This window comes from Anoplopoma fimbria, chromosome 6 (genome assembly GCF_027596085.1).
Source record: "Anoplopoma fimbria isolate UVic2021 breed Golden Eagle Sablefish chromosome 6, Afim_UVic_2022, whole genome shotgun sequence".
In the NCBI taxonomy this organism is placed as follows: Eukaryota; Metazoa; Chordata; class Actinopteri; order Perciformes; family Anoplopomatidae; genus Anoplopoma; species Anoplopoma fimbria.
The window spans coordinates 19,025,484-19,047,796 of NC_072454.1; the positions used below are offsets into that span (position 1 = coordinate 19,025,484).

A 22,313-nucleotide genomic window follows, 5' to 3' on the forward strand; every position below is an offset into this window, starting at 1 on the left:
GAACGATGGAATAGTTACAACTGTCGACGGTTTGGTGTCAGTAATGTTAAACGAAAAATAGGTAAATTAATATTACCATGCTAACATATAAGTGGAGAGTATATGAATAAAAACATAATTGCTTACGAAAGTCATGAAATACAACTCATACCTGTGAAAAATAAAGCTGGGAAAAGAAAAAGAATATCTGAATAAGAGCACACATATACATAATGAACATTTATAAAAAATATATCAAGCTGAGTTTGCTCAAAAAGGGTAACTTAGGCTATATATATATTTTTTTTAATAAAGATTTTCAAGCCGCAAATTGGCTTTTTTCAGGAAGGCTAATGTCTTTACACAACACAAAAAAAAAATGTATCTAATTAAACTGAAAATCAAACAATGGTAAACAAACATTTTTACAAAGTACTGTTGCAACACATTTAGAGAAAATATGGCAGAAATCCAACTTTCCAACATTTTATTTTGAAAGTCCTCCCAGGAACTGACGCGCGTCGTTTCGGCCCACTTGACGCTGGTGTAAAAAAAAAAAAAAAAAAAAAAAAAAAAACCCACACACAGGCGAGTGGGAGGACGCCAACTTGGAAACACCGCGGAGCGAAACTCCCTCTTGTTGAAAGACTGAACTGGCCCGGTGGTTGGCGGCTCTGGACCCAGGCAGTCGGCGGCTTCACAGACCGGGTTGTAATGAACCTCCGCGGACTAAACTTTCACCAGCCGTCCGAACCGTGAGCCTCCTGGAAGTTTAAACTTTGCTTCAAACTTTCGGCGGGTCTGACCTCGTTATCTCGTCGGTGTAGCTGGCCTGTTAACCGAGGCGTCCGTCCCCACATGTCCCTGCCTTGATCCTGCTCGTTTACCAAACAACCAGGTGAGCCAGCAGGCCGACTGCTTTCCCCCCGCCCCCCGGAGACGAGCGCAGGTAGCGGGGTTAGTTTACCTTTACGCACGGACCTCTTTTTTTTGTCGTTTCTTCCTTCGCCCCACGGTTCTCCCGTAGCCGACGGACGACAGAACAGAACCGGGGAGCCGCCGAGCACCAGGACGGTCATGGATCTACGGAGAGAGAGCGAGACCCGGCGGAGGGAAGGCGGCGGACACCCCGCAGCGACGACCAGGAGAAAAGCACCGGTGGATACGATGTACCTCGTCGGTATGATCTGCCTCCAAGGTTGGTAACAAGCTACTGTACAGCTCAAACACAGAGCACGCGTACACGTCTATGTATGTATGTCATCCAGAGGCTCTAGAAAAAAAACAATTACAAACACTGTGGACCCCAACATTGACCTCCATGCTTTCCTTTAAGGGCTGGTTCAAGTTAGTCCTCTTTTCTTACTGCCTGCAATGGGAGAGACAAAAACTGAATTACTACCAGAGTGAAAGCCACAGATAAAGCTGCTTATTTCCATTCACTGCTTCAGAAAAACGCTTTCTTATAAGTTCAAGCTTTTAAAGATTTGAAACTACATTTTGTGTGTGTGGGTGGGGTGGGGGGTCAATGGAGGAAGAAAGCACCCCCCCCATTGACCCCAGTTTGGGGGGGTAAGTAAATTCAGGCCTCTTGCTTCAAAATGATTATTTCAATCCAAAAGATTTAACTAGACACTAGTAAATTATACCCCAAAAACAAACAATGTGTCTGTTCACATATTTATCTAGTTACACTGTAATTCAATATGTCATCTGGAGCCGGGGAATGGTTGGTTCCCTACTATCAGTGAAGGCAGCCTTGCCAAGCCATTATGTATTCCCCGGATCATACTTCCATCCTCGCACAACACATTGGATACGCCATTTCTGATTATCATATTCATAACTCTGTTTGCATGTTTGAACTGCCTCCCTGAATCTGGCATGCATATGGGTGCCATTCATATGCATGGTTGGAGGAGAGCAGTGCTGGGCGTCTGTCTGCCTGAGTGTTTTTCCAAAAGAGGAGAGCTAGAGGGGGGGAAAAAAAACACACCTAAGCCTTTTTAAAAGTTCATAACCTGGGCTGCAGAGTGAGAAGAAAAAGCCTTGCAGAGATCCTTCCTTAGTGTGTGCAAGGAATGCTCTTATCACGCCAAAGGATCCGGCTCATTAACTCGCCGCTCATCATGTCAAAACTCAGTCAGTTTTTTTTTTATCTGATCTCCACATGTGGACTGAAACGTAGGCGAGCACAGATTGTGTTTTCCCCCCGTGCCTTCAACACAGCCGCGATAGCCAGAGTGGCTGAAAAAATTCCTTTAAGTTGAAGTGTCTGTCTGTCGACCCCACACCCCCACCCCCACCCCCACAGTCTCCTCATGGTGCCCACTTTGGGATGAATGTGTCCTCTGTGTGCAGGCAGCAGGGGAGACCGAGGCAGCCGCTGGTTTGTGTTTATAAGATTTATGAATAGAGCCAAGCCAGGTACCGTCATGACAGCCCCCGCGTTTCTGAGCCCGCTTTAGAAATGTCCTATTTTTAAAAAGGGCCCTCTATATGTGTTGAAAAAGCCAGAAACGGCGGCGATTGAACATATTTTTTAATAGTGGCTTTATTCCCACATGAAGCCGGCCACACCAAACACACCAATGTTTCTGGAAGGTTGTCTGATCTGCTGGATCTGGGCACTGTGGTCAAATATTTACCCATGATCTTTTTTTTTTTTTTATTTTACAGTAATCGTTCTGTTTTGCCGCCTCAGTCTTTGGTTTGTTTCCCCGTATCTTGATCTGGTTTCTATTTGTGGCGGACCTCTCTTCTACCCTCCCTCCTTGTTCTGTGGTATTTTTTTTTCCTTCCCTTTCCCCCCCCACTGCTTCATCAAGACGATCCCATTTCTATATATGTGAAGAAATGAATGGAGGTAGATGTGAACGGTTTAAGCAACATCTTCACACACTCGTCTCTCCTCAGACCATTCTCCTTCGTGGTGCAGCTGGAGAAGATCTGCATTTCATCTCTACTGCCGCATCAATAATTTGGATGGCTGTGCAAAAACTAATATTCGCCCTATGATGACTTAGAGATGTGCAATCAAATTTCGTGATGGAATTCAATAGTGAGTCCATATTTATTGACTTCTCTCCGGCCTTCATGACCTGCTTTAAAACCAGAGACTGTAACTTGAATGCAGGAGGAGCAGAACACGGTGAATAAATGGACTTGTTGTTCGATCAACAGAGAGATGTTGTCTTTGCCCAGAAATATAACAGGAAGTCAGGAGCTCTCCTGTATTCAAGCATCGACCAGTGTTTTACAAAGCGGTGGTTCCTCTGCTTCTATTAGAAGGTCCATGAAGCCAGTCTGCAGCATGTCTCCTCTTTCATCTGGAAAGCTGCTCTCAGCAGATATCATGATTATTTTTTCTGTATATTTTCTTGGTGTGCCCACCCGCCGCCGCTTGATTTAAAAAAAGTTATAATAATAATCTTGGCTCTTATTAACCTCGTCATGCCCAGAGGCTGTTTGGCTGCACACTGGTCCCGGTTCTCTGAATACTCCGATTCAGAGGGGATGAAGGGATGGCGCCTAAATAAACACAGGAATATATATTGTGTGGGTTGGAATTTGTCTGTTTTACTACTGGGTGGCCTGTTTACAATCCTGTGGCAGACAACAATCATCAAAAGGAAATCGTACTGTCGGATTTCATTTAATCACATTTGAGTGGATTATAATAAAGAGCATGGCGTGAGATTGGTATCTTCTATGCACAGCTGTTGAAGCAGTAAACCGCTTTAACTATATTCATACATCATTATGGTTTAATCATATTTCACTTTTAAGGAAGATTTTTTTTTTTTTTTGTCAGTCAATGTAACTATCATTATTTATGATTTGAGCCCTGTTGTCTTATTTTTTTACCCCCACATACTATTTGATTGTTATTTAAATAAGTGGGCTGCCGAGGTTGGATCTTCCATCACATCTATTGCAATCTCTTACAACAGCCCTGCATGTGCTTCATCTTTCATCCTGCTTTGTTATGACAGAGAAAGGCAGTGGTTTGTGGCTTTAGTATATTTAAAGTAAAGTTTACGTAAGTGCCTATCGATGATTCAATATTACCAGCTATTGTTTTGAAGTTATAGCGTGATATGATCTTATGTTTTCGTTAAACACGTTTCTTTTGTCTAAATTAAGGATTTAGAGCGAGTTGTAGTTAAATACTAGACAGAACATTCATTTTCAAATGGTCATTTAAGGTTTCTTAATATGTGAATTGTATGGCCATGTACTGCATAACTGTGGAACAAACAGTTATTGCTGTGAACATCATTTAGGTTTTCTAAATATGAACTTGCTTTTTGCTATATTTAAAAAAGTCTTCGGCATATCAGAACTGGATTTTTGAAAAAAAAAGAAAAAAATATATATATATTTTTTTTTAAATGTATTTAAGAATTGTGACAAAGAAGGGTACATGATGAGGAGAATATTTTGCCCTCCTCTCGACAAACTGTAATAGGGATTCACACTTATGTTCTACTATTTTTCTTTATGTATCGTTTGAAACTGATTATCCAACCAGTTTATATTTAGTCCTAACATATACTGATTCTGGAAAAAATTTCTATTAATATTGTGATATTGATTGCAGCAATGTCACGCAGTTCTAGCTTGTGGTGTTTAATTGTTTCGGTTTATATCGTAAGATTTGGTTGCCATTTAGTCTTCCCCTATATGTGGGAATAGTATGTTTTTAAACTTCCCTATATACCTTTACTATTGTATGAAGCTCTATACGGCCGTTATTGTTATCTGCCAAGGCTGCCTCAAGGATCTAGCCGAAGCTAGCGGCACTCAGAGTCGAGCGTGACGGCAAAACAAAAGCGTGGAGCAGAACAAGAATGATGAATAGAGTTGAATAATAAGATCTGCTTCTCAGTGTGTTTGTGCACATCACAGAGTTTGAGTGGTAGCACAAGTTGTGAGACCGGGGGAGGATCTCTCAAGGTCCTCCATGGCTCTGGTTTCTGGTCATTTGTCAGACAATGTTTACTCAGTTTGAGGTGAAGCCTTTTGAACTCTAGAGTCCTCTTTTCCACCCAGTCGGTTTGTGCAGTTTGCTCTCTCTCCATCGTGGATGGCTCTTCTCCCAGGGGAGGATCTTCTTTCACTCAGAGGTTACACTCATGGCTACCCAATATCTTAGTTTTGGGGTCCTTGTCAGTTCCAAATTGATGCTCCCGTCTCCTCGGCCCTTTTTCTCCAGCTCATGACCCCAAGAATGGATAATTGATACAGGTCTGCCATCTTTGAAGATCTTGAAGAGGAGCAGGGAGTCTCTAAGATACATGCAACCGTGTCATAAATTGTTCATTTTTTTTAATCAAACATGACCAAAGATGTCCCATTTAGCAGATACATGTTATCGTGATGCCTTCACATCTCACCTTGTCTTTGATGTCAAAAAAAGGAACGAAATGCAACAATGGAAAGTAAAATTTTCAAAGTGTGAAGAGACAATTTATTTCTTTGTGTAATCCACTAGGTTTATTTTTCTATGACTAAAGTAAATTGGCAGAGCAACAGTAAAAAAAAAAAAAAAAAGTTTTATTTTTAGTTTCTTAAATGTGTTGATAGGAATCTTTTTCAAGAAGTCATGGATCAATGGTCGCCAAAAGCAACACTCTCTCCAGCCCAAGGGAGAGATTAATGAAATAAACGCAGCTATTATTATCACAGCTCATAAGATGTTGTGTCAGCTAATATTTTCCAAGCTGCGAAATTAAATGTTCGTTATGCTTGTGCAGGAAGCGTACCTGTAGATTGGTGCACAGACCCCGAATCCCTCTGAAGCTCCTGTGGTTGGACCGGAAAATAACCATAATGAGCGCTGCCCTCTGCGGCCCCCGTTGGCTCCATGTCATCAATAAAGCCAAATAAACACAGAAACTGCAATGCCCGAGCTCCTCGCTTTAAATGATGATTACTGCACCTAATGACCCATGTTCTTGATCTGCTGTGTGTGTTTGTGCGTGTGACGGAGAGCGTGCACGCTGGCTCGTGTGTTGGCGGTTTATTCTGGCTCTGCTGTTGGACCCTGTGGTTGTGATTGGAGATCTCTCTCTCTCTCTCTCTCTCTCTCTTTTTCCTTCCTTCCTGTCGCAGTTGGTCCCTCGGCCCTCGTGGTTGCCAGTCTTGTCTGGAGGGATCTCTGTTGTTTATTGACTCGGTGCCTGCCTGTGCAGCTCCGTCTCCTGTCTGGGCCGGAGGAGCGGTTAGCCTGCACCCACCACTGCCTCTGACTTTGTTGGGTTACTACGCTCAGCAACATTTCTTTTTCTTCTTCTTTTTTTGTTCTGTGGTGTTTCTAATTACTTTCTGCTATGCTTCAGTGGATAGTTTGCCTGAAGAGCTTTGTAATTTACCAAGGCTTAACTCCTGAAAAATCACTTCTCAGTACTGCGAAACGCAAATGATTCCAACCTATTATAAACATTTGATTATTTATTTTTTAAAGTAAATGTCTTAAAGGAAAACCATTTACTAGTTCCATCTTCTCAAATGAGATGATTTGATGCTTTTCCTTGCTGGAAGTGATTTTTTTTTCTTGGCACAGTCTTAAGACATCTCTGTATTTTATAGACGAAAATAGATAATCGATAATTGAAGTAATCGTTAATTGCAGCACTAGTGGGGAGTTTTATTAATGCAAGCAGTAAATGTGTACGGTTTACTTATTAAAATGTCTTATTTTAATACTATTGAAGTATCATGTTCAAGGTTTAAGCTGTAAATCTGGTCCCTGGTCCCATTGTCGTTGCTAGGATGTAACCAGGTGGAGCTGTTCTAGTTTAGGACACAATCAGTAAACTCGGTGATCCTTCAGTAATGAGACAGTATTGTCCTCTTATCAGATTCAGTTGCTGAAATTTGACCTCTGGTGGCATGTTCACTTGTAAAATGATGAATACAGATGTTCTTATCGGTTCGGCGCTCAGATATAACCCACTCTGACAGTTGTAAATCCTTAAGGCAACTTTCCTCCCCCCGCGGGGCAGGTGTGAGGCCCTGGTGAGGGGGGGGGACGGGACGGGACTCGCCTTCAGGGTGAAACAAAATCCCTGTTTTGTTCCCACCTCGGAGCCGAAGCATGCGCAGCTCTGCCACCGCATTCAAATGCATCTGATCCAAAACGTGCAGGAATGCCTCATTTGGCTTCAGCCCGTTTTAAAGGGGAGGGGGGGGGGGTCGAGGGGGCGTAGAGAGAGGAGAAAGGCGTCTGGCATGCCATTGCTTAATCCAAGCGGCCATTAACTCTTTGTGTCCCAGGGCTGAATGAACTCATCATAGCAACGGGGCCACAGGCAGAGTGACATCAGGCAGCTCTCAATCAGGCCTCAGCTCCTCCCCGCCACACCAGCAGGTTTAAACAGGCTGAAAAGGCCACTGGTGTTTAATGGGGAGGTGGGGGGGGGGGGGACTTCAACTGTGTTTGATCATCTGATGAATGGGGTCAGCCGGCTACAACTGACCCCGCAGAGGGGCCCAGTTGTTGTTGTTGTTTGCAGAGAATATATTTACCTTCAGTAGTTTGCATGTCCTCATCGGTGCTGGCTTTCGGTATCATCTGTAGTGCCCTCTGTCGTGTTCAGTGGCACTCCTCTTTACGCCGATTCATCTTTCCGCTCTGGGTTGCAGTAGAGCACCAGAGGCCTGATCCGTCTCCATGGCAGCCTGCACAGTGTTTACCTCCAGGTCCCTGTACCTGAACAAACCTGCGGAGCTTGGATTTACTCCGTACGATGGAGCCAGCATAATGTAGGACTTAAGCTGGTGGCTTCATCAGCTCTTGGCGCGGAGGATCCTGTGAATGTTTTAGAGCTTTCCGGTTCCTTTGAATCCTCCCTCATACATTTTGGATGTGAACCAAATGGCGTACCACTGCTGTTTCTTTTCTTTCTTCCAGGCTTCGGAGGAGACATAGTTGTTTTCTTTTCAGTTGTTCTCACAAAGAAGACATTTCCCACCACAACGATATTTCTTGAAAGGGGTTTCCTTTGAAATTGTCCCTGAAAGGAATGTGGGGATGAAGTAAAAACTTACTTCAGAGACATTTTGGAGGGGTGTCTTAATCAGAGATTTCTTTGTGTTTTGCAGCTTGAAGAAAATGTTGACTTATGTGATCTGGGGGGGCTGATACTTCCTGGCTGGATCAAGTATATCTATGCAAGCTGGATACACTATACACAGACTGTACTCACACTACTCACTCACTCACTCACTCACTCACTCACAGTTTCTGCTTTATAGACACATTAAACTAGGACTTAACCACTGCACTTTGCGTCCTTTGTTCAAAGTGTGAAAATGTTTAAACGTGGATTTGTCCTCTTTTATTGCCTCCTTTTCAGAATTGTACGTCTTTCATCTGTCTGCCCTGTAATCAGCGTCTAACCGGGAAGCCGGCCGTTCAGTAGATTTATTTATTGGCTACCTAATCGCCCAGTGAAACCTCTGCTGACCCGAGGTCTGTTCCCCGGCCATGTTTGATGATTAGACATCTCCTCTCCTGTAGCCAGTGCGCCCAGCGGCATTAGCACATTATGGTCCGTATTGTTCTGCATTTGTAGACAGTAATTACCCATAGCTAGAGAGGGAAGCTCAATACACAGCCAGCATTGTTTTTTTTAGTTTTTTCTGTGGTTTTAATTATGTTAAACACGCTCATCAGCAGCCTCCCCAGCTCCATCTTGTCTCCTCTCTGCCGCTGCTGTACTCGCACTCCGTTTCACCTTCCTCTGCTCCTTTTCATTTTTGTTCGTTACGGTTTTCTCAAACTGTGCCAACTGCTGAATCCATTTTAAACCCCTTCTGCTGTCCTCTATCTGAACCTCCCCCTGAGTCTTCGTTTAAACCAGACTTCAGTGGGTTTGAAAAAAAAAATTCTGTCAGAGGGATGGCACAGTAGAGGCAGACTGAGTGGGTTTGCTGCATTAAGAGGTTTTGGGTAAAACTGCAATTCTTTGCTCAGTGTTTGGGAACGGAGCTGAAATGAGCCAGCGGTTGTGTTAAGTCTGTCAGACAGCGTCTGTGGAGAAGATGTTTGTTTTTACATCCAAACAAATTGTCTTTCTTCGACAATTTCGGCCTGACACGCAGGAATCTCTGGTAGAACTCTGTGTCCTGTGCCAATTTCGGACCAGAATGCCTCCACAAGTCTATTTTAATATTTTACAGCTAGGTGGAGAAAGTCTGTTGGTGTGTTTGGATGTTTTCACCAGTGCAACAAGAGGTCACAGGTCAGTCCTGTAACATCTGCTACAGGAAGGTGCTTCCTGTTTGTCTTGCTTTTTTCCCTCCATCCTTCCACATTACTGCAGCCTCTATTATTGTTACTATGACAGATTTGGCGTATGGGGCTGTTTCTTGATGTTTATTAAAACAGATTCATTGTGTGCGTTTTCAGTAATAATACAACACTACTGCGACTGTTAAAGCCATTGAAATGCTTATTCTGGGTTTCCATGGAGAATTGTAGAGCTGCACAGTCTAAAAGCCGTTTTTTTAAAAAGATTTTCCACTCTGCCAATAAGGCTGGCGGGGCAGACTTTTTAACATGAAAAAGGCCCGATATAAAGTTATCTGTTTATCTGCAAGGGCTGGAAAATGAGGACAGCTAAACACTAAATGTGGAAACAAGTTTTCTTTAAATAAATCACTGCTAGGGAACTTTTTGAGATGATGAACACTTTAATGCTCTGCTTATTTACGGTCTATGCCTGCAGTATACCCTGTTGAATGAATTTTAATGAGTGTTCCAATTTAAAACAACTGTGTACCAGTGTCTGAATGAAATTAGGGAGTAGACGGCCCACCTCGCCTGAAATAAAGAGCCCCTCTTCTAACATCTGAAGAAATAGTTGATAACGAATAAGTAGTCTACCTCTGAATTAACAATATCTGGCTTATTAAGCCAAAAAGGGCTGCTACTATTAATTATGTTCTTAATGAATTGATTGTTCTCTTGCTTTATCTGAAGGGAAGAAAAAAAACAGTGCAAAGAAACTAAAAATTAAACGTTACCTCCAGTAATCAGTTACTACCAGCCTTAGTCAACAACATCATACATTTTCTGCGTAAAAAGCCCACACTGGTCGATCCCCGCAGAGGACAAACAGACCAAATAATACAAAAAAATGATAAACACCACTACAATGGGCCGCTCTGTGCAGGTGCAGCCAGCTAACACGGCCCTGTTGGTCGGGGGAGCACTGTACGGTGTTTCCTGTCCTTATCTGCTGAGGTGACGACAGATAGAAATGTCCGTGTTGTGTCTGACAATTGACAATAGCCCCCAGACCCCCCCCAGTGCCAGAGGAAGTAGATATTTTGTTGTGGTTGTTTCCTCCTGGCGTTGCGTCAAAGCGGATGGGGATCTCCGCAGCATCCTCCCTGTTACACGCCGCAGCTTTCACCGCTGCTTTGTGTCCTCATCCGGGTTAGGACCCAGACAGAGGGCCACGGCCCCGTCTTTCCTCACTGTTAACCATGTGGCCGTGGGTCTCTGATCTGTGTGTGTGTGTGTGTGGGGGTGGGGGGGGGGGGGGTGGGTGGGTGGTCAAGATGAAGGGCAAAGGCTGCTGTGTCCCTGAGGATCTGGACAACAGCCGTGGCAGGAGAAGGTCGACGGCTGTTTGGCTGGTGACTTCCTGTGGTGCAGATGGGGGGGCCTTCATTGCCTCTGGAATGTAAAGAAATATGCAGACTGACGCATGTGTTGGTGTGGAATACAATAAGGGTTTGTGCACCGGTGGGCACATATCTGTCTGTATTTTTATAGCGAGCGCTTTATTTGTCCTTGTCTCATCAGCGAAGGCCTGAAACCAGACGGCAAAGCAGACCTGTTGCTTTATGTTTGTGTTGAGGTGGGTCAGCTCAGCTTTCTGTGCAACTATAGACCCATGCATTTTGCAGACACACTCTTAACTCCAGTTTCTATTCCTTCATACTCATTCTAAAGCACGACGGCTGATGCTTCACCCTGGGATAAGTTTTTTTTTTTAGTGAGTCTATGGCTGGTTGAGAAAATACAAAGCCTTTGATGCCCTCTGTAACCAATGAGATGATGAAATTCTACACAGAAATGGACCGAAGCTTTTCTGTATCTCGTGCTCGCTCTGCCTGTATTCATAGATGGAGCTGTGCGTTTTTGCACCATGACTTCACCAGGTCTCTTTCATCTCTCCGTGGATGGTTTCCAGGCAGACGTCTTATTCTGCCTGTGTGTGTGTGTGTGTGTGTGTGTGTGTGTGTGTGCGTGTGTGTGTGCCCTCACGTTCTGTCGTTTGGTAGGAAGCAAAGAAAAGGTTGCAGTGAAAGCTACACCCCTGCCTTCCCCGCAACCTCCCGGGTCCGTCTTAAAATGAGGTCAGCTGACACACGAGCCCTGGGAGCTCCTGTCTCTCTCTCTCTCGCTCCCTTCGCTTTCTCCGTTTCTATTCCTCCCGTCACACTCTTTGAACATTAACACCGACTGTGGCGTGCTTTGACGGTAGAAAACTGCCGTCTGACACCGGAACAGCATGCGCCTCACCCTCTGGTGCAACAAAGGGTAGAGGAACCCTCCCGTCTGCTTTCAAAAAATGTCGTGTTCGGGCTGTATGTTACCTGAGTGACAATCAAATACTTCTTGCAGTATTCCCCAGATGCACAAGTCAAACTGGAGAAAATGTGTAAACTGGTAGCTGCGGTGTTTCCCTGTTGTGTAAACCGTTTTGGATCATAGGAAAATGTTGCGACGATAGCTCATTAACATTAATGATTGAAACTACACCTTAAGGGCCACACCTTTTTACTTCAATAATCTAATTTGAAAAAGCTGTTGTGCTTTGATTTGATTCCATTCCATCCGCTAGAACATCACTGTATCCGGATGAAAATAGCAGTTTTCCTTGCATCAGGGTAACTTATTAGAAATAAAAATAATTAAATGAAGAGGCAAACCTTCAGACTTTTTAGCCAGCCGGGACTAAACACACCAACACCATGGCAGGAAAAAGAGGCTCGTTATTAATTAATCAAGCCCTACTATTCATAGACACCCGCACACACGTCTCTCATCTCTCACAAGAGAAAGAGTTGGATGTCCTGCAGCTTTTCCTCCACCACTCCTCTCTTTGTTTGATCTTTTTTCTGGCACTGTAACTCTTTCTAAAACTCTGTGGCTGTTCAAAAGGCATTAAACATGAGCGAGTTTCCCCAGTGCAAGGAAACGGTGAGAGGCGTTCACAGAATATATGTATTATAGACCCCGGCCTCCCAGAGCTGTTGGCCCCCAGCACCCCGTTTCCCTCTGTAAACAGTCACATTCACAAACTCACGCTACCATTAGTTATTATTTTTTCTTTAAAAACAGGTTACTTTGTGGTTGCCATTTGAGACTCTCTAAAGTCTGGACATTTCCTCAATTCATAACTTTGTGCCTTACTTCTGGTAAATGGCTGGTTTATTTTGGATATTTGACTATATTACGTAAATGTCAATGGAAGAAGGAAAAAGGTACCAGTGCACTTGGGCTTTGTTTTTATGTTAGGTGAGACCACATCTGGCTTACTTTGAACAACTGTAATCATGCCCAAGACAGCAGCATCATAAAGCCTAAGATTAATGCCCTCATTATGTTCTGAAAAGTTGGGAAGCAGATAAAAAAAGCACAAATATTAACTTGGAAGCGGGAGTGTTGCTTTATACATCCAATGAGTTTCAACTCGGATGAGGAAGTTTTTTTCTATTACCCAAAGCGCCAAAAAAAATCATGAATTAACATCCACGTGTGGTGTACAAGTCAGACATGAAGAGCTGCATACTCCTTTTCGTCTTTCACCTCTTTCACAGCTGTTCATCAGTTTTTGGATGAAGTAAATGAAGAAATAACTTTTACGCAATTGCGCTGTTGGTGTGCGAGTCCATTAAAACAGACAGTGGTTTGGTGTGCTTCAAAAATGTCCTAATAAGACTTCAGGCCGGACTGTGGTTAATTTGGGCAGCTGGAGGACATCAGACTGAGCGGGAGAGAGGTTAGAGGTTCAGAGAGGAGATGAGTTCAAACCCCCCAACCCCAGCCCACCCCAAAAAAGAGCTGCTCAGGTTTCAATGCAGATGGCCTTTAACAAGCATTAACCTGATTCAGAGCGAGGAAGAGACACAGGTTTTAAGGCCACTACAGATGGAAGTGTGAGCTCTCAATCACAACCCCCGTCGGCTCTAATAGTGTAATGAATGATTTAAAGGTCAAGGGCACGCTGAAGATCCGTTTGCTCCAGATACCCTTCTCACAAAGGGCTCACTTTTAAAGGTTACATTTTTGACAATAGGTATTTGAATAGACTTCCTGCAGATATTCTTAAAAAAAGAAAATACAATGCAACAACTCATACCAGCTGTGAACTTATGAACGCTACGTTTGGACGCACTATGCTCAGAGAGCACTTTGCAAATGGCACAGTTCTGTAAAAATCACTGTATCTGCGGTGAAGATACTAACCTTCCTGACGACATGCTAGTGACTGTGTGTTTTGGGAGAAAACAACATGGACTGACATCTGCCAGTGCTCCTTCTGGATATCACCAACTTGATCCTGTGATCTCTGATCTGATTTTCACTGTGGGTCAGATGATGTGAGAGAGTCAGGGCCTGGCCGACTGTTCTCCTAGATTCATTTATTAAACACTGTAAACCATAATGCATCCGTCTTTGATGTTGCGTTTGACCCCAGCAAACTCTTGTTGGTGGGGTGGTTGACTGGTATTTTGACTGGCTTTTTATACAAGCTGCATTCAAGCTTCCAGGCAGATTATTTCACTGTGAGGATGTGAATCATCACAGCGGTCATATTTACTCCCTCTGACACCATCGTAAACTTAACTCAGTGCTTTGTGGTTGCACAATCATAAATTATAGCACTAATTTGTCTGTTTTACAAGAGTTTGTTTGCTTGTGTTACAATTTAAATAGAGGCTATCACTGAATATTATAGCAGCTCAACTTTAAACAATAGAAATGTTCCTGTAATTTCCTTCAGTGTTTGACTAAGCCTGCCTAAAACCGACCCCATTCACCATTCATATAGGAATTGCGTGCCGAGTCGTGCTAATACCTTTAGCCTTTAGCTCTCAGGGGTATTAGGCCGAGGCTTGTGCGTTTCAGAGTTTCTCATGTGTATGAAGGACCTTGATTTTCGATTAGATTCATTCAGATGCTGGGATTAACACAGTAATTATCGTTGTACCTGTAACCCGACACTCACACGTGTTGTTCATCGTTTGTTGACAGTTAAATTTAATGGTGACATTGCCATTTTTAAAGTTTTTATGAGCCATAGATGATTGACTGCCCTCGTAGTGAGTCAGTCTTCAACACAACTTTTTTTTTTTTATGTATATATGCCTTCAAGGAAAAACTCTGTACAGGATCTTGTGGTGTGTCTGATCTCCTTTTTTTAAGGACTGTTTTTATGAAAGAGGGGCTGCTTTTAGGTGGCTAGTTCCTGAGGTCGCGCTGAGCCGTGTGGCGAGATGATTCCTCCCGAAGCTGTGCAGCTGAGAACAAGTGGTTCTTGTTAAATGTGAGCCGGAGAGAAAATGGCTGTAATTGAATGTGAAACCATATGCTTCTTATTTGGTGATTCTTTTTTTTTTAGATCTTTGTTAAATGTGGTGTTGCCAGACTACTCAGCACATGCCATAAACAATGGCCATTTTTCAGCGTTTTATGATGGAATATTGCGGTGTGACGAAGACCAGTCCGCAAAGAAGCCTCAAGCTATTTAATGCGAGGCTTTCATTGATTTTTCCAGTTTGTAAATGAAACCTCTGTGTGGTTTTTCTACTGGGCTCTGTTCTATTCCACACGGTTCAATGAGAGTATTTCTACATAGAGGTGCTTGTAGAAATGATGAATGAGTAAATCCCGTAGAAAGTTCTGCACTGATCATTTTCATGTGATTGTTGGCACATGGTCTTAATCTGATGTTCTTCAGCTATCGCCGACGAGCATCTCTGACTTCTCGGCCCTCTAAACGTTGGTAGTAATGCCTTTTTCCTTATAACTTGGTAGAAACACGCCGACGTGCAGGTGGCAGCATGAATGTGTTATATAGGTTGACTGGAGGTATTTTATGAGGCAGAGCTGAAGTGTGCTGTTTCTTTTGGCCGCATGCCAACAGAACTATGCTAATCCATATGAAATAACGGCTCGCTCAAAATAAACATAAACCATACTTGTACCTTTTTTTCTCCCCCCTTTATATTTAATGTTTGCTTTAGCTTGTAAGTTGTTGGTTGAGTGAAGCAGTTTGATTTTTTTTTTTTTGCAGATTTGCACTTTATTTGCTACATAGAAGAGAAGGGCTGTCATAAATGAATATATAGAACTATGCTACTGCGAACAGCTGAGTATTGAGTTACAGAACTCTGACATTTTTCTTAATTTAAGCTGTAAGTGGCAGACTTGTCAGAAAGGTATTTGCATGGATTCATAGCAGTGAAGGGAAGCTGGGTGTGCCTACAGACCTTTAAAGTGGAGTTCAGTTGCTGGGATCAGTGGCTCTTTGTTACTGCATGTTAGAAAACTGCTATTCTGACCCTCCGTTGTAAGCCACAGTCTCTGTAGTCATACGCCTGACCCTGGGTGTCAAACACGTCAGGCAGCGTTTGGAGCTTTTTGATCAAAGGTCGAGATGTGTGATTTAACCTCAGGTCCCGAAATAGTGGGACTTCTATATAACATGACCTCTCACCTTTAAAACTCCTTACAGGCTTATTATCTGATTATCCCCGCCACGTAATTTCACACAGGAAACTACATCTTTACCAGCAGCCATGTTGTGTATTTAACAAGGTCTTAAATCCTGACAAATTGTCACTTTTCTCTAAACGGCCTCAGCTGCTCAACATAGTCTGTTTACTCAGACAAAAGCTGGACTGTTGCAATGTCGGAAAACTCTCAGGACGTAAATACTTCTGTTCTTTGTACTACGAGGCTAAAGTCGCCTCAGAAAATACAGTTTATCCAAACTTCAGTAAACGGACGCTGTGCTGACGCAGTGGACATCAAGGGCTCCTCGACCCCCCTCTCTTTGTGTTTGTGTGAAACTCAAACAAAGTCTGCATCATCTGCCTTCTCAAGGTTTAATAGCCTTTTTTTCTTTTTTTTTGGTCCACACTGTGAACAAAAATGCATCATCGTCAGGGAGAAGCGGACAGAGCAGAGATAATTTAGGTGGCATCTACTCAGTGTTCAGTCGTGCACAGAAACAGTAAAGCTCAGACGGGCTCCAATCCATGATGCTCCGATGCTTCCCTAACGAAAGGCATCTTGGCCCAGGCAGCTTTTTCAGGGCAGAGGTGTGAGACGGGGAGCAGGCAGAAAAACAGGTTCTCGGTGATAAATAGCAGGCCCCAGTTTTGGAAAGTGTCTCCTTTCTGACAGAGGAGCAGGGCTTTGTCTTGAAATGTGAGCTGCCTCTCTGCAGCCACTGCCAGCTTCTCAGAGGCTCTGACTTTCAACAGGGCAGAAAGGGAGAAAGCTTTATGTTACAGGGGGGATGCCTCGGGGTGACACGGAGGGACAAGAAGATTTGAGTAGCTGTTGCTGTCTGTTAAAGGGGATTACCATTTAATTAGAGCTTTGGTCAAGGATATGGCAATCAGTTTGTTTCGACATGAAGAGCTGTCTACCAGTGTCCAGTGCTTAACATTTGATAGTATCATAAGACAATAAAATGCATAAGCAATTATCTTCTAATATAATACCACTCTGATCTCTCACTTTAGTAATATTTTTTATAAAACCACCTATTGTATGTGTGTTTCTTTGCGTGGGTTTAGGTTCAGAACCTTCCAGCAGCCAACGACACCTTGAGCTTTAATGTGGGGAATTTTGAATGTAGAGGCGATGTGATTATTTAAGCTCACACATAAAACTCTGTTTAATTAGTCAATGTCACAGATAAAACGATCCCTTTCCACTTGAATTTATGACAAATTATTGTTCCCTTTTGTTGTGTGTAAAACACTGCAGCCGTTCTTAGTGTCCCCTGTAGGAAATAAGCTGGACTAAATGTAAAACATGACACAGATTAAAGAGCAATACATTTTTCCCTTTCTTCTTTAAAACAGTTACTATAGGTTGTGAGAAACTGGAAATTCCAGGAGGAGACGAGCCTCATATTTCAGCCCTGAAATGTCCTCCTTTTTAAAGACCGAATGCTTGGAGCCCATGTAGTCCATTAGTAGTAACAGGCGAGAGATATGTTCAAGCTAACATTTATAATGAGATCCCTCTGCTGTTGGTCTCTCTGTGTTCTTGTTTAAATGAATTGTGCTTCCAGGGAAACACTGGCCTTTCCCTGTCCTGGGATCTGGCTTCATCTCTTCCTGCACAGTGTTCCTGGTGGCCTCAGGTGTGATGTGTATTTGGGTTTATCTACTTGTTTGTGTGTAGGTGAGGTTGGTTAATGCCAGGTGGTAAATTGAAGTGGGATTTTTGCAACATGGGGTCAGATCTCACCATATTGTGTCCCTCTGGCACACTGGTACAATCCCTGCTGTGCCCACAGCTGCACTCCGTACTAAAAGACCTCCTTCCAAATTGACAAAAACACTTTCAAATACACACAGAGGAGTGAAGGCGAGTGCTCCAGATCCTGTTTCCTTGGAAGAAAGCCTGCAGGAGTAGTGTGTAATGGCAGCTGATGGATGCAGTCCATCTAATCGACTCCCCGGGTGTCATTGATGGGATGTGGATGACAGATGAGGAGATAGTGGAGGCTCGTTACACCGTCATGTCTCAGCCTTTAGTGATCCCCACATGCACATACATGCATAGGATAGCTCTTGTTTGGTCTCACCATGATCCTGCATCTGCTGAATACATGACAAATACGTGTTTGTCAAGTCATTCTTTGGAGATGCTTGCCGAGGGCGAGTGTGTGTGTGTGTGACTCACCGGATTCAATGAGTCTCTTTTTATTGCCTTTTCGGAAATCTCAAAAAGGTTCTTTTTTTTTTTTTTTTTTTTTTTTTTAGGTCATAGTTAAGAGCACTCTAAATGTTTACTCCCTGCATTTCAGCTAAACACAAACAGAATGAAACACTTAACCTGTGGCTGATACAGCTGGGGGATCTTGGAGAGCTGTGGGAGATTCAGACGGTTTGTGTCAGGCATTCCTGCCTGTGGGGGTGTTGTTTCCTGGGCTTGTTAGTATTAGCCATGATGGCAGAAGAATACACAGACTGTGAGCCATCAGTTGCAGAAGGCTTTGATCAGCCAATGAGACCAACAGGGAGTCAGTCCTCGATCTCTGCAGTGGACCTTGACTCACCTGGGCTTTTATCGGATAAACCACGTGGGCAGTAACTAAAAGGGATCATGCAGAGCTGAACACAAATACGGCAGGATGAGTGCATTGTGAAAGTAGATTTATGAAAATATGAAAGACTTATTATTTAGCTTCGCCTAGTTTTCCTTCCTGTTAGGGACGAGAATGGAGACATTACTAATAAATAGCTTACACCATTAGTCAATGAACTAGTTATTGATCATAAATTAACAGACAACAACTGTTTGGATTATTGATTTATAAATTCATTAAATATTTAAGATATTTATCCAACAAAAATGGCACAAAAAAATATGTTGGTTCCTTTTTAACAAATGTGAGGTATGCTTTTCTCTGTCTTTTAATCACTGTACATTGAACATGTTCAGGTTATTCTCAGAAATAAACTGCAATCTGAAATTGTAATCTCGGATTCTGGAAGTTTATGTTGGGGATTCATTTTTGACATTTTCTATTTCTCTGTTAATAAACACTTAATGAATAATTAGTTGTAGTTAGTTAATTTGTTTATACTCATGTTTCAGTAGTCTGTAGCGACACTAGCACATTTGTGAGGCTGTGCTGAAGCACAGCAGAGGTTTGAGTTACATTACATTACATTTACATTACAGTCATTTAGCAGACGCTTTTATCCAAAGCGACTTACAGGAAGTAAATTGAGTGAAATGCTAATGCTGGTACGCTAATGTACGCATGTTAACATGCTGATGTTTAATGGGTACAATGTTTACCACTTTTTCCTTCTTTGATTTACCATGCTAACATTCGATAATGAGCACTAAACCAAACAAAAGCTGAGGCTGATGGGAATGTCATTAGTTTTGCAGGAATTTGTGATATTGTGCAAGGTGTGAAGTGGAACATGAATGTCTTCGTTATACTTTATGGCAATGTTGAGGCATTTCACTCAAAACCACAAATGGCAACTTTATGGCGGTTCGAAACTAAAACTCAGGGATTTACCATTGTCATTAGGATTCCTCCTCTGGGGACAATGAATGTCTATCTACAAAATCTCACTATCCATCCAACATGTGTTGATGAATCACGCTTCACCAAAGTGGCCAACAGCAACAACGACTAACATTACCACCCTTGGAGCCCCGACGTCAATGTGGCTAAAAAGCAGTACCGGACAGGATGTTGCTAATGATGATGACTGGCTTTAAAGGAGTCCCTGCTAATTTACATTATTCACATAGCCACATGATCCATTGTATATTAGGCAAAACATCCTCATGTATAAATATCCCAATTAAGCATCAAGAGGTGCCGTTGCGCTCAGTGCTCTCTCTAATCATCAGTGATCAGAACTGGTAATGAATACATGTGATCTGATTATGTAATCACAACCGATTCCTTCAAACGATTTCATGTCTGCAGTCGGAAACACAACGGCGGTGTCTGGAGTGCAGCTGTTTAAATCGCACCATTTCATTAGCGCTTTCCAATCCCTTTTTTTTTTTTTTTTTCTCTCCGTGGCATTTTGTCCATGCCATGTGTGTTGCCCGTCCCACTCTGAGCGAGCTGTTACCCATACTAATGCCGAGCAGGATTTTAAACGGAACCAGTGTAGAGTCCTCATTCAAGGGCTTTAAAGGGGGGCCGGGTTTTGCAGGGCTGTCACTCTCTCATTGAAGGAGCAGAGGAGCGCGCCTCAACACATCTTACTCCCATACAAAGAGAGGCTGTGATGTACATACAAATGAGCCCATAAAAGGTGGTTTTGTCACTCAATTCCCTTCGTAGTTTAATCTGAAGAACAAACCTCTCTCTCTCTGTGTCTCTCTCTCTCTCTCTCTCTCTCTCTCTCTCTCTCTCTGTCTCTCTCTGTCTCTCTGTGTGTGTGTGTGTGCATTTCACGCACCCATGCTCGCACCTTACTAAAAGCTCTTCTTATAACCGTGAGCAGATCCTACATCCAAGCTTTTGTTTTGAAGAGTCTGTTAAGGAGAAACTCAACTCAGCCTCACCGTCTTCTTCCTCAACCCTCCTCACTCCCTCCCCCCTCAGCCTAAATCCTGGGAAAGGCAAAACATTGTTCATTCTCAATGTGCATGACCTGCAGGAGATGGCGTGTAAAGCAGGAAGTAATTAGAGCTAATTATTCTGCTTTAATCATAAAAGAAAAGCTCCATGGCGGCTGCTTCACCACTGCAGTCGGTTAACCAGCGTTCTCGCCATATAATTATTGTTCATAGTGGTTTGTTGTTCGCAGTGAGGGAGAGGCAACAGCACATAATGCCCTTGGTTTATAACCACTCTGAGTCATCTGAAAGTGCGTCAGAAATCTCAGATAAATTCGCTGGTATCAGACGTCATACATATCTACATCCTACATCTCTGTAATAATCTCTCAGCTGTAATAATTCTCCCTTTAAGACTTCCTTTTGCCTTGTTTTGAGTGTTAGACCTCCCTTTTTGTTCAGAAAGACAATCAATACATTCTTATTGGAGACTTTGTTTACTTGTTGCTCCCAGCCAAGCAGTCTTTTACTCTGAAGTCACAATTCACAGCTAAAGGCCTTGATATGATTAAAAAAATCTGTTCATGTTGGAGTCTGTGTGTTCCTAGATTTTGGTCTGCTGACTTTCATGGACAAGGGCAGATGACAAAACTTTACTTACTGCTATGCAGACACAAAAAGTACACATTTTGCTTTGCGCCACCTAATTATTATCGGCGTAAAATATGAACAGTTTCATCAGAAAATTGGATCTACTGATTTTTTTTTTTTGTTATGTTATATTTTTTTATGAAAGGGGTACTCTACAGGGGTACCAGCTTCAATAGAAAGGCTTCTTTGGATTTTTTCCCCTTTCTTTTGGCAGCTAACTCTGCTCTGATGAATTGAAACGCGTTACCCTGATAACAAATTAACAATGGTAAACTCCAACTCTATACCGCAGGGCTGCAGCATCCTTTAAACTTTATGTAGTACTATTTTAATTGATATCACTAGTTGATAATTCAATGCTTTTATTGAAAAACTTTGAGTGGATATCATATTTTCCACAAAAAAAAAAACACTTAACAAAATGATGTAGTCCAAATTAATGATTAAGAGTATAATTTCATCAGTTAAATGAGTGTAGTTTTACATGTGATTCTTTCCCCCATACATTTCCCAATAGTGCTATTTCCATATCGGCTCTGCAAGTGCTGCCAAGCCATCGTTGTTTAAAATGTTGCCCTCCCTTCCTTTCTATCACATGGATGTTGTGACATCACCCAGGAACCAATCTATCATGTCCAACACGCTCTATAGACAACTAGCTGATGACAGGTGGAATCTGGTCCTCATGCCACTGCCCAGTCGCACGAGTGTCGACCCCACGGCTTGTCCAGGGACACATGGGCGGGAAGTGAGCCCTAATTGCCAGGGGAAATGGGATGGCCTTACAGGGAGGTTTCTATTGTAGCCAAGGCAATTAACTTGGCTTCTTTCATCTGAGCGTCTCCTTTGAAAAGAGACATTGTACTTAGCTGCTCGGTGAGCACCGAGATGGGACCGAGCCTTTAGGGGCTGCATTCCGCCCCGGAGTGCCAAAAGGAGGTGTGCGTGTCGGGGGGTTGTTGTCGGGACGCTACATATTGCCTGTCCCTGGTTGCCTGACCGTGTCGCGTCCCAAACGCTTGCTCATAGAAAGAAGCTTCCATTTTTTTCAATGCTGTCACGACCAATAAGCTTTGTCATCCCCGTGCTTCTGCCTAGGCCTTCCACTCTCTGTGTTTACCCTGCAGTATTTTACCTCAGAGCACTTCCTCAGAGTAGTTAGCACAGAGCCTGAACTTACTTTATTGCCCAGTTGTTGCAGCGAGCTGCTTGATCTTCTGCCGGCCTCCTTATTGCTCTTTTTAAAGCCAGAGAACTGTTGGGGCGATTGGATGTATACGGCTGCAGGGACTTGGCTTACTGCAACAAACCCCTGGACCACAATCTGCCGATCTTTTTTCCATCTTTGAAAGAGGTAGATGAT

At 43.0% G+C, this 22,313-nt stretch overlaps 1 protein-coding gene across 1 annotated transcript in view; it reads left to right on the forward strand.

Annotated features, from left to right (window-relative positions):
• The first annotated feature begins 623 nt into the window (after positions 1–623).
• Positions 624–22,313, forward strand: part of ptk7b (protein tyrosine kinase 7b) — a 69,422-nt gene continuing 47,732 nt past the window's right edge. Inside the window, exon 1 of the mRNA XM_054599918.1 lies at positions 624–1,177. Coding sequence (XP_054455893.1) covers positions 1,057–1,177 — 121 coding nt within the window. The 5' untranslated portion in view covers positions 624–1,056. The remainder of the gene's footprint in view (positions 1,178–22,313) is intronic.